This window comes from Carcharhinus amblyrhynchos, chromosome 13, assembly GCF_965287045.1.
Source record: "Carcharhinus amblyrhynchos chromosome 13, sCarAmb.v2.hapA, whole genome shotgun sequence".
NCBI classification, from domain to species: domain Eukaryota; kingdom Metazoa; phylum Chordata; class Chondrichthyes; order Carcharhiniformes; family Carcharhinidae; genus Carcharhinus; species Carcharhinus amblyrhynchos.
This window is the reverse complement of record NC_137336.1, coordinates 70,730,934-70,743,081: the sequence shown is the minus strand read 5'-3', so window position 1 is coordinate 70,743,081 and position 12,148 is coordinate 70,730,934. Positions and strand designations below refer to the sequence as shown.

Below are 12,148 nucleotides of genomic sequence, written 5' to 3'. Positions count from 1 at the left end.
CAGACCCCAATTATTTTCTTGATTTTGTCATTAGTGTGAGCACAAATTGTTTTGCTCCAGGTGTGATTCAATTGATCCACTAGGAAACTTTTATTAAAACAAACTTTATCTAACAACACAGTTAAAATGTAGAAAAAGAATTAACACAACTGTTAACAATTGAAATAATTGAACATGACAAGCTATAATTCTTAATTGTGAGCTATTTCTGTTAGTCCAATTCACGCAATATCCCTATAGACATAACCTATTCTTTGGAATCAGTTAGCAAGACACCCAGGCTCACATGATTTTCCAATCCTCCAGCTTTTTAACACACCTGGACATAGATATAGAAAAACACCCATATTCTGACTCTCCAACAACAGCCTCCAGATGAAGGTCTGTCATCACAGCAGAATTCCAGTGATAGAGAGGGAGGGAACACTGCTTGCCTTTTGCAGATCCCTGGAGAGATCCTATTTTCTAGCAGATCTCAGACTTCAAATTCCAGAAGGAGAAAGAGAGCTAATGCTGTTTTCTAAATTCAAACTGCAACTGTCAGTCTTTTTTTCTTTTCTGTAAGTCTAGCTCTACCCTCACATGATTTTCTTTGTCAATTTGATAGATTGTCAATCAAGCTAATGAAACCCTACTCTGAAACCCCAAGGAACAAGTTTAAGAATAACAATAATGTAATAATAGATTAAAATAAACACTCCAATAATTATGAACAATTAATCTTTTGCATGCTCAGCATGTGGACTGTCGATTGTAGTCAATCAACACCATAATCAGAGTTCAAGTATAAAACAGTCCATTCAGAAGAAACATGACACAAATACATTTCGTAAAGAAGCAGTATTGTCATATGTTTCTAATCCTGTGTTTTACTTGTCATGGGAATGTTTGAATGGGACAATGTCGAGGAAGCTTTATTCCATACCTAATTCCATGTTGTTCCCGTCCTATGAATGTTTCATGGGGTCAGTTTGGGGGAGCTTTACTTTGTACCTAACACCTTAGCTGAACCTGGCCTGTGAGTGATTGATGGGATGGAGATGCCGGCGTTGGACTGGAGTAAACCTATTCCCTTCCTGTTGGTGAACACTTCTGCGGTCACGGGCATTCGGCCTCTGACCTTCGGGTAAGCGTTCTCCAAGGTGGCCTTCACGACGCATGACAGCGTAGAGTCGCTGAGCAGAGACTGATAGCCAAGTTCCGCACACATAAGCACGGTCTCAACAGGGATCTTGGGTTCATGTCGCACTATCTGTAACCCCCATGTGTTGCCTGGGTTTGCAAAACCTCACTTACTGTACTGTCTGGAGACAATACACATCTCTTTAACCTATGCCTAATGATCTTTCCACTCACACTGTCTGCATCTTTAAGACTTGAATAGCAGGTTAGTTGTAAAGACTCGCATTCTAATCAGTAATCTGTAAACTGTCTGTGCTTTATATGCTCTGTTTGAGGCCAGAACTCTCCATTCACCTGACGAAAGGGCAAACCCCGAAAGCTTGTGAGTTTACTATCAAATAAATTGGTTGGACTTTAACCTGGTGTTGTCAGACTTCTTACAGTGATTGATGGGGACAGTATAGATACAGCTTTACTCTGTATCTAAGCCCGTGATGTAACTGTTCTGAGAGTGTTTGATTGGAACAATGTAGAGGGTGATTTACTCTGTACCTAACCCTGTGCTATACCTGTAATGGGAGGGTTTGATGGATGAGTGTAGAGAGACCTTTGACACTACATCTAATCCCAATGTATTACCTGCACTGGAACTGTTTGATGGGGAAAGTATTGAACGAGCTTTACTTTGTACCTAACCCTGTGCTGTACCTGCCCAGCGTTGTTCGATGCACATAGTATGGAGGGAGCTTTACTTTGTATCTAATCCCAGTACTGTACCTGTCCTGGGAGAGTTTGATAGGGACAGTGTAGAGGGAGCTTTACTCTGTATCTATCCCTGTGCTATACCTGTCCTGGGAGTGTTTGATGGGAACAGTGTAGAGAGAGATTTACTCTGTGTCTAACCCCGTGCTGTACCTGTCCTGGGAGTGTTTGATGGTCACAGTGTAGAGGGAGATTTACTCTGTGTCTAACCCCGTGCTGTACCTGTCCTGGGAGTGTTTGATGGGGACAGTGTAGAGGGAGCTTTACTCTGTATCTAACCCTGTGCTGTACCTGTCCTGGGAGTGTTTGATGGGGACAGTGCAGAGGGAGCTTTACTCTGTATCTAACCCTGTGCTGTACCTGTTCTGGGAGTGTTTGATGGTCACAGTGTAGAGGGAGCTTTACTCTGTATCTAACCCCGTGCTGTACCTGTCCTGGGAGTGTTTGATGGGGACAGTGTAGAGGGAGCTTTACTTTGTACCTAACCCTGTGCTGTACCTGTCCTGGGAGTGTTTGATGGGGACAGTGTAGAGGGAGATTTACTCTGTATCTAACCCCGTGCTGTACCTGTCCTGGGGGTGTTTGATGGGGACAGTGTAGAGGGAGCTTTACTCTGTATCTAACCCCGTGCTGTACCTGTCCTGGGAGTGTTTGATGGGGACAGTGTAGAGGGAGCTTTACTCTGTATCTAACCCTGTGCTGTACCTGTCCTGGGAGTGTTTGATGGGGACAGTGTAGAGGGAGATTTACTCTGTATCTAACCCCATGCTGTACCTGTCCTGGGGGTGTTTGATGGGGACAGTGTAGAGGGAGCTTTACTCTGTATCTAAGTCATATTTTTACATGTCCTGGCAGTATTTAATCATGACAATGTAGAGGGAGCTTTCCAGTGTATGAAAGCACAACGTGTACCTTTTCTGGGAGTGCTTGATGGGGGCAGTGTAGCAGGAACTTAGCTCTGTACCTCACCCTGTGCTATTCCTACCAGGGGAGTGTTTGATGGGAACAATATGGAGGAAGCTTTACTCCATCTAATGCCAGTGCTGTACCTGTCCTAAGAGAGTTTGATGGGGCCAGTGTAGAGGAAACTTTTCTCCGTGTCTAATCCCATGCAGCATCTGCCTTAGGATTATTTAATGGGGACCAAGTAGAAAGAACTTTACTCGCTAGTTAGCAGTGAGATGTACCTGTATTGGCTGTGTTTGATAGGATCAGTGTAGAGAGAGCTTTAGTTTGTATGGGTTTGTTGGGGACAGTGTACAGGAAGATTTATTCTGTATCTAACCCCATAACCCTATAACCCCATGCCGTAGCTCTCCTGGGGGTTTTTGATGGGGAATATGTAGAGGGAGCTTACTCTGTATCTAAATCTGTAATTGTAACTCTCCTGGGAGTGTTTGATGGAGTGTTTGTAGGGATAACTTTGCTTTGTATCTGAACTGCATTTTTAGATGTTTTTCAGCGTTTGATTGCAGCAGTCTTGAGGGAGCTTTATGGTGTATCAAAGTAGAGCCTGCATGTTTCTTGGGAGTGTATAACGTACTACATGTATAATACCATAAAGCTATATGAATCAATTACAGTGTGTGGGTAGTGATGGGGGGGAGTGGTGGCGGTGGTTGGATAAGCAGGACAGTGATGTGTGTGGGTATTGGGGGAGTGGATAAGGGGGACAGTGTTGTGTGTGGGTATTGGGGGAGTGGATAAGGGGGACAGTGTTGTGTGTGGGTATTGGGGGAGTGGATAAGGGGGACAGTGTTGTGTGCGGGTAGTGGTGTGGGTGGATAAGGGGGCCAGTGATGTGTGTGGGTAGTGGGGTGGGTGGATAAGGGGGACAGTGATGTGTGTGGGTATTGGACGGTGTGGATAAGAGGGGCAGTGATGTGTGTGGGTTGCAGGGGAGTGGATAAGGGGGACAGTGATGTGTGTGGGTAGTGGGGAGGTGGATAAGGGGGACAGTGATGTGTGTGGGTAGTGGGGAGGTGGATAAGGGGGACAGTGATGTGTGTGGGTAGTGGGGAGGTGGATAAGGGGGACAGTGATGTGTGTGGGTAGTGGAGGGTGTGGATAAGGGGGACAGTGATGTGTGTGGGTTGCGGGGGAGTGGATAAGGGGGACAGTGACGTGAGTGGGGAGTGGAGGGTGTGGATAAGAGGGGCAGTGATGTGTGTGGGTTGTGGGGGAGTGGATAAGGGGGACAGTGATGTGTGTGGGTAGTGGGGGATGGATAAGGGGGACAGTGATGTGTTTGGGTAGTGGGGAGGTGGATAAGGGGGACAGTGATGTGTGTGGGTAGTGGTGCGGGTGGATAAGGGGGACAGTGATGTGTGTGGGTAGTGGGGGGAGTGGATAAGGGGGACAGTGATGTGTGTGGGTAGTGGGGGGTGGATAAGGGGGACAGTGATGTGTGTGGGTAGTGGTGCGGGTGGATAAGGGGGACAGTGATGTGTGTGGGTAGTGGGGGGAGTGGATAAGGGGGACAGTGATGTGTGTGGGTAGTGGGGAGGTGGATAAGGGGGACAGTGATGTGTGTGGGTAGTGGGGGGGGTGGATAAGGGGGACAGTGATGTGTGTGGGTAGTGGGGAGGTGGATAAGGGGGACAGTGATGTGTGTGGGTAGTGGGGTGGGTGGATAAGGGGGACAGTGATGTGTGTGGGTAGTGGGGAGGTGGATAAGGGGGACAGTGATGTGTGTGGGTAGTGGGGAGGTGGATAAGGGGGACAGTGATGTGTGTGGGTAGTGGGGAGGTGGATAAGGGGGACAGTGATGTGTGTGGGTAGTGGGGTGGTGGATAAGGGGGACAGTGATGTGTGTGGGTAGTGGGGTGGGTGGATAAGGGGGACAGCGATGTGTGCGGGTAGTGGGGAGGTGGATAAGGGGGACAGTGATGTGTGTGGGTAGTGGGGGAGTGGATAAGGGGGACAGTGATGTGTGTGGGTAGTGGGGAGGTGGATAAGGGGGGCAGTGATGTGTGTGGGTAGCGGGGGGGTGGATAAGGGTGACAGTGATGTGTGTGGGTAGTGGGGAGGTGGATAAGGGGGACAGTGATGTGTGTGGGTAGTGGGGAGGTGGATAAGGGGGACAGTGATGTGTGTGGGTAGTGGGGGGTGGATAAGGGGGACAGTGATGTGTGTGGGTAGTGGGGAGGTGGATAAGGGGGGCAGTGATGTGTGTGGGTAGCGGGGGGGTGGATAAGGGTGACAGTGATGTGTGTGGGTAGTGGGGAGGTGGATAAGGGGGACAGTGATGTGTGTGGGTAGTGGGGAGGTGGATAAGGGGGCCAGTGATGTGTGTGGGTAGCGGGGAGGTGGATAAGGGGGACGGTGATATGTGTGGGTAGTGGGGTGGGTGGATAAGGGGGAGAGTGATGTGTGTGGGTAGTGGGGGGGTGGATAAGGGGGACAGTGATGGGTGTGGGTAGTGGGGGGGTGGATAAGGGGGACAGTGATGTGTGTGGGTAGTGGGGGGGTGGATAAGGGGGACGGTGATGTGTGTGGGTAGTGGGGAGGTGGATAAGGGGGACAGTGATGTGTGTGGGTAGTGGGGGAGTGGATAAGGGGGACAGTGATGTGTGTGGGTAGTGGGGGGGTGGATAAGGGTGACAGTGATGTGTGTGGGTAGTGGGGTGGGTGGATAAGGGGGACAGTGATGTGTGTGGGTAGTGGGGAGGTGGATAAGGGGGACAGTGATGTGTGTGGGTAATGGGGGGGCGGATAAGGGGGACAGTGATGTTTGTTGGTAGTGGGATGGATAAGGGGGACAGTGATGTGTGTGGGTAGTGGGGGGAGTGGATAAGGGGGACGGTGATGTGTGTGGGTAGTGGGGTGGGTGGATAAGGGGGACAGTGATGTGTGTGGGTAGTGGGGGGTGGATAAGGGGGACAGTGATGTGTGTGGGTAGTGGGGTGGGTGGATAAGGGGGACAGTGATGTGTGTGGGTAGTGGGATGGATAAGGGGGACAGTGATGTGTGTGGGTAGTGGGGTGGGTGGATAAGGGGGACAGTGATGTGTGTGGGTAGTGGGGTGGGTGGATAAGGGGGACAGTGATGTGTGTGGGTAGTGGGGTGGGTGGATAAGGGGGACAGTGATGTGTGTGGGTAGTGGGGGGGCGGATAAGGGGGACAGTGATGTTTGTTGGTAGTGGGATGGATAAGGGGGACAGTGATGTGTGTGGGTAGTGGGGGGAGTGGATAAGGGGGACAGTGATGTGTGTGGGTATTGGGGGGAGTGGATAAGGGGGACAGTGATGTGTGTGGGTAGTGGGATGGATAAGGGGGACAGTGATGTATGTGGGTAGTGGGGGGGTGGATAAGGGGGACCGCGATGTGTGTGGGTAGTGGGGAGGTGGATAAGGGGGACAGTGATGTGTGTGGGTAGTGGGGGTGGATAAGGGGGACAGTGATGTGTGTGGGTAGTGGGGGTGGATAAGGGGGACAGTGATGTGTGTGGGTAGTGGGGAGGTGGATAAGGGGGACAGTGATGTGTGTGGGTAGTGGGGGAGTGGATAAGGGGGACAGTGATGTGTGTGGGTAGTGGGGGGTGGATAAGGGGGACAGTGATGTGTGTGGGTAGTGGGGGGTGGATAAGGGGGACAGTGATGTGTGTGGGTAGTGGGGGGGTGGATAAGGGGGACAGTGATGTGCGTGGGTAGTGGGGAGGTGGATAAGGGGGACAGTGATGTGTGTGGGTAGTGGGGGGTGGATAAGGGGGACAGTGATGTGTGTAGGTAGTGGGGAGGTGGATAAGGGGGACAGTGATGTGTGTGGGTAGTGGGGGGTGGATAAGGGTGACAGTGATGTGTGTGGGTAGTGGGGGGAGTGGATAAGGGGGACAGTGATGTGTGTGGGTAGTGGGGGAGTGGATAAGGGGGACAGTGATGTGTGTGGGTAGTGGGGGGTGGATAAGGGGGGCAGTGATGTGTGTGGGTATTGGAGGGGGGTGGATAAGGGGGACAGTGATGTGTGTGGGTAGTGGGGGGTGGATAAGGGGGACAGTGATGTGTGTGGGTAGTGGGGAGGTGGATAAGGGGGACAGTGATGTGTGTGGGTATTGGAGGGGGGTGGATAAGGGGGACAGTGATGTGTGTGGGTAGTGGGGGGTGGATAAGGGGGACAGTGATGTGTGTGGGTAGTGGGGAGGTGGATAAGGGGGACAGTGATGTGTGTGGGTAGTGGGGTGGTGGATAAGGGGGACAGTGATGTGTGTGGGTAGTGGGGTGGGTGGATAAGGGGGACAGTGATGTGTGTGGGTAGTGGGGGGCTGGATAAGGGGGACAGTGATGTGTGTGGGTAGTGGGGTGGGTGGATAAGGGGGACAGTGATGTGTGTGGGTAGTGGGGGGAGTGGATAAGGGGGACAGTGATGTGTGTGGGTAGTGGGGAGGTGGATAAGGGGGACAGTGATGTGTGTGGGTATTGGAGGGGGGTGGATAAGGGGGACAGTGATGTGTGTGGGTAGTGGGGAGGTGGATAAGGGGGACAGTGATGTGTGTGGGTAGTGGGGAGTGGATAAGGGGGACAGTGATGTGTGTGGGTAGTGGGGGGGGTGGATAAGGGGGACAGTGATGTGTGTGGGTAGTGGGGAGGTGGATAAGGGGGACAGTGATGTGTGTGGGTAGTGGGGGGCTGGATAAGGGGGACAGTGATGTGTGTGGGTAGTGGGGTGGGTGGATAAGGGGGACAGTGATGTGTGTGGGTAGTGGGGGGAGTGGATAAGGGGGACAGTGATGTGTGTGGGTAGTGGGGAGGTGGATAAGGGGGACAGTGATGTGTGTGGGTATTGGAGGGGGGTGGATAAGGGGGACAGTGATGTGTGTGGGTAGTGGGGAGGTGGATAAGGGGGACAGTGATGTGTGTGGGTAGTGGGGGGGTGGATAAGGGGGACAGTGATGTGTGTGGGTAGTGGGGAGTGGATAAGGGGGACAGTGATGTGTGTGGGTAGTGGGGAGGTGGATAAGGGGGACAGTGATGTGTGTGGGTATTGGAGGGGGGTGGATAAGGGGGACAGTGATGTGTGTGGGTAGTGGGGAGGTGGATAAGGGGGACAGTGATGTGTGTGGGTAGTGGGGGGGGTGGATAAGGGGGACAGTGATGTGTGTGGGTAGTGGGGAGTGGATAAGGGGGACAGTGATGTGTGTGGGTAGTGGGGGGAGTGGATAAGGGGGACAGTGATGTGTGTGGGTAGTGGGGAGGTGGATAAGGGGGACAGTGATGTGTGTGGGTATTGGAGGGGGGTGGATAAGGGGGACAGTGATGTGTGTGGGTAGTGGGGAGGTGGATAAGGGGGACAGTGATGTGTGTGGGTAGTGGGGAGGTGGATAAGGGGGACAGTGATGTGTATGTGCACCATCGCTCCTGCTTTTCGCCTGCTTGCCACTTTCTCCACTTTCTGCATCCCGGGTGCGATCTGACACAGCCGCGCTTTTTCAAATTTCTTTCCAACAGCACATGCGCAGTTCAGAGCTCCAATCGTTTTGGCCGCACTAAGCCCTGCCCACAGTGCGAATGGGACTGGAGATGGCTGAATGCGTGTGGGGGCACCTGAAAGCAGATTTCTAATTCGGTTCTGCATTACGCCCAGATTCAGCACTTAGAATGAAAATGGTAAAATCGTACCCAATGTTAAATCGTTTTCTTTAACCACAGTGAATTGTTGTGGTTGGGAATGCTGATGGAAGCTGATTTAATAAAGCCCTGAAAGGAAATTAGAGGGATACATGAAACAGGAACAGAAGCACTGGGCTATGGGAAATCACTCCACGATTCAGGTTTGCTGGGTTGAATGGCCTTCTTCTCAGCTGTTCATTGCTGCTTCTAGGATTTCCTCTTGGAATTCTTTTTGCTATCATTACAGATACAATCAGTCAATATTTCTCTAACCTAAGATGCATTCCATTCTCTATTGATATTTTTGAGAAAAGCTAAAACACTAGGTCCCTTCCCATTGTCTTATTTTGTCTGTCACTCCCTAATTGGCAACACCCCTTCCTGTCACTAAATAAGAAATATCGATTGCGTCATTTGATTTGAATTATTATTGTCACATGTATTAACATACAATGAAAAGTATTGCTTCTTGCGCTCTATACAGTCATAGAGAAGGAAACGAGAGAGGGTAGAATGTAGTTTTACAGTTACAGCTGAGGTGTAGAGAAACTTACTGCATTACTCCATTCAAAAGTCTGATGACAGCAGGGAAGAAGCTGTTCTTCAGTCAGTTGGTACGGGACCTCAGACTTTTGTATCTCTTTCCCAGCAGAAGAAGATCTAAGAGAGAATGTTTGGAATGTGCGGGGTCATTAATTATGCTGGCTGCTTTGCCGAGGCAGTGGGAAGTGTAGACAGAGTGGATGGGAGGCTGGTCTGCGTGATGGTTTGGGCTACATTCACGACCTTTTGTAGTTTCTTGAAGTCTTGGGCAGAGCAGGAGCCAGACCAAGCTGTGATACAACCAGGAAGAATGCTTTCTATGGTGCATCTGTAAAAATTGGTGAGAGTTTCTGAAGGTGCATTCTTTAATGGTAACCAAAGGGACCAACTGAGTTTTATTCAACAGGACAGAGAATTTCTCTTGCAATAGCGAATCTTTGCTCAGCCTGACCTTGCTGCATTTGGGAATTATCATTCAAAATGTGTTGCTGTTCCTATGGAGAGTGGAGACTTCAGAGAATTAATGTCCACCTTCTTTTTTCAGATCACCTCTCACCCAAATAATCTGTTTGAAATCATTTCAAAAGAACCTGTGAAACGGGAAAGGAACCTACACAACAGAGTCCACAGTAAGGAGAGAGTGAACAAGGAAGAAGACTAAGGAGAGAGAGTGAACAAGGGGGGGCGAGTAAAGAGAAAGAGAGACAACACAAGAGGAGAGTAAAGAGAGAGAGAGTGAAAAAGGGGGTGAATGTGAACAAGAAGAGTAAAGAGAGAGAGTGAAAAAGGGGGATAAGTAAAGAGAGAGAATAGTGGGGGAATAGGGAAGAGAGAGCGAACAAAGGGGATGAACAAAGAGAGGGTGAATATACAAGGGTAAAGAGTAAATAAAAAGTGAGGGAGAACAAGCAAGAAGGGTAAAGAGAGAGAGAGAGAAAGAGTGAACAAAGTGAGAGGGGTGAAGAGAGAGTGAATAACAAAGAACAAAGAAAATTACAGCACAGGAACAGGCCCTTCGGCCCTCCAAGCCTGCACTGACCATTCTGCCCAACTTAACTAAATCCCCCTATCCTTCCGGGGACCATATCCTTCTATTCCTATCTCATTCATGTACTTGTCAAGATGCCCCTTAAAAGTCACTACCATATCCGCTTCCGCTACCTCCCCCGACAACGAGTTCCAGCCACCCACCACTCTCTGTGTAAAATATCTGCCTCGTACATCTCTTTTAAACCTTGCCCCTCGCACCTTAAACCTATGCCCCCTAGTAATTGACTCTTCCACCCTGGGAGAAAGCTTCTGACTATCCACTCTGTCCATGCCTCTCGTAAACTTGTATAGATTCTATTAGGTCCCCTCTCAACCTCTGTTACTCCAGTGAGAACAAACCAAGTTTCTCCAAACTCTCCCCATAGCTAGTGCCCTCCGTACCATGCAACATGCCGTATGCCTTCTTGACTGCCTTCTCCACCTGCATTGCCACTTTCAGTGACCTGTGTACCTGTACACCCTCTGCCTATCAATATTCTTAAGGGTTCTGTCGTTTACTGTATATTTCCAATCTGTATTAGAACTTCCAAAATGCATTACCTCACATTTGTCCGGATTAAACTCCATCTGCCATCTCTCTGTCCAAGTCTCCAACTGATCTCTATCCTGCTGTATCCTCTGATGGTCCTCATCGCTAACCGCAAATCCACCAACATTTGTGTCATCGGCAAACTTACGAATCAATCCAATTACATTTTTCTCCAGGGGATCATTTCCTCCAATAAGGGAGAAGAATGAAGATAGAGAGAATGAACAAGGGGGAAGACTAAAGGCAGAGAGTAAACGAGGAGAGTGAAGAGTGAGTGAGTGCAAAAGGGGGAGTGGGAAAAAGGGAGGGTGAACCACAAGGAAGAATAAATGGAGAGAACAAGGGGAAGAATTGAGAGTCGGAGAACAAGGAGGAAGAGTAGAGAGAGAGAAAACAAGAGGAAGAGAAAATGGGAGAGTGATCATGGGGCAGAGTAAAGTACAAGACAGTGAATAATAGGGAAGATTAAAGAGACTGTAGTGAACAAGGGACAAGAGTAAAGCGAGAGATGGTGAACAAGGGAAATGAGTAAAGAGAGAGTGAACAAAGGGAAGAGTAAAGTGCGAGAGAGCAAACAATGGGGAAGAATAGAGAGAGAGATAATGTGAACAAGCAAGTGTGAATGAATGCAGATCAGTAAAGAATAAGAGAATGCACAAGTGGAAAAAATGAAGCGAGAATGATTAACATGTAAGAGTAAAGAGAGAAAGTGAACAAAGGGGATGAGGGAAAAGACAGAGTGAAAAAGGGGCAAAATAAAGAGAGAATGATCAAGGGCAAAGACTCAAGACAGAGTGAACAAGGAAGATGAGAAAAGAGTATTAGAATGGACAATAGGGAAGTGTAAAGAGAATCAATAAAAAGAATGATAAACAGGGAGAGCAAACAACGAGCACAGTAAAGGGAGAAAGAGTGAACAAGGGGATGAGTAAAGAAGGATTGAACAAGGGAGAAGAGTGAAGGGGTGGAATGGTGGCAAGTCATTAGCATTGCTGCCTCACAGCACCGGGGACCCAGGTTCAATTAAGGCCTCAGGTCACAGTCTGAGTGGAGTTTGCACATTCCTCCCGTGTCTGCGTGGGTTTCCTTTGTACTCCAGTTTCTTCCCACAGTCCAAAGATGTGCACAGTTAGGCTGATTGGCCAAGCTAAATTGGCCTTAGTGTCAGGGGAATTAGCAGAGTAAATATGTGGGGTTACAGGAATAGGGCCTGGTTGGGATTGCGGTCGGTGCAGACTCGATGTGCCGACTGGCTTCCTTCTGCAATGTCGGAGTTCTATGATTCTAAGAGAGAGATAATAACAGGAAGATGAAAGTGAGAAAGAGAGTGAACAAGAGGGAAGAGTAAAAGGGGAGGGGAGAGAAAGGGAGAGCAAAGGAAAAGTAAAGAGAGAGCAAAACCAAAAAAGTAAAAAGAGAGAGTGTGCTGAAGGGGCTGAGTAAATGGAGAGAGAGTGAACAAGCAGCAGAGTAAACAGAGAGAATGTAAACAAGGGATGTTTAAGGAGGGAGAGAGTGTAAATGAGGGATGTTTAAG

The 12,148-nt window shown here is 49.3% G+C and overlaps 1 protein-coding gene across 1 annotated transcript in view; it reads left to right on the top strand.

The window, feature by feature from the left end:
* Positions 1–12,148, top strand: part of LOC145351310 (soluble guanylate cyclase gcy-31-like) — a 162,022-nt gene that overhangs the window by 54,396 nt on the left and 95,478 nt on the right. Inside the window, exons 7-8 of the mRNA XM_080200933.1 lie at positions 9,577–9,654; positions 11,205–11,215. Coding sequence (XP_080057059.1) covers positions 9,577–9,654; positions 11,205–11,215 — 89 coding nt within the window. The remainder of the gene's footprint in view (positions 1–9,576; positions 9,655–11,204; positions 11,216–12,148) is intronic.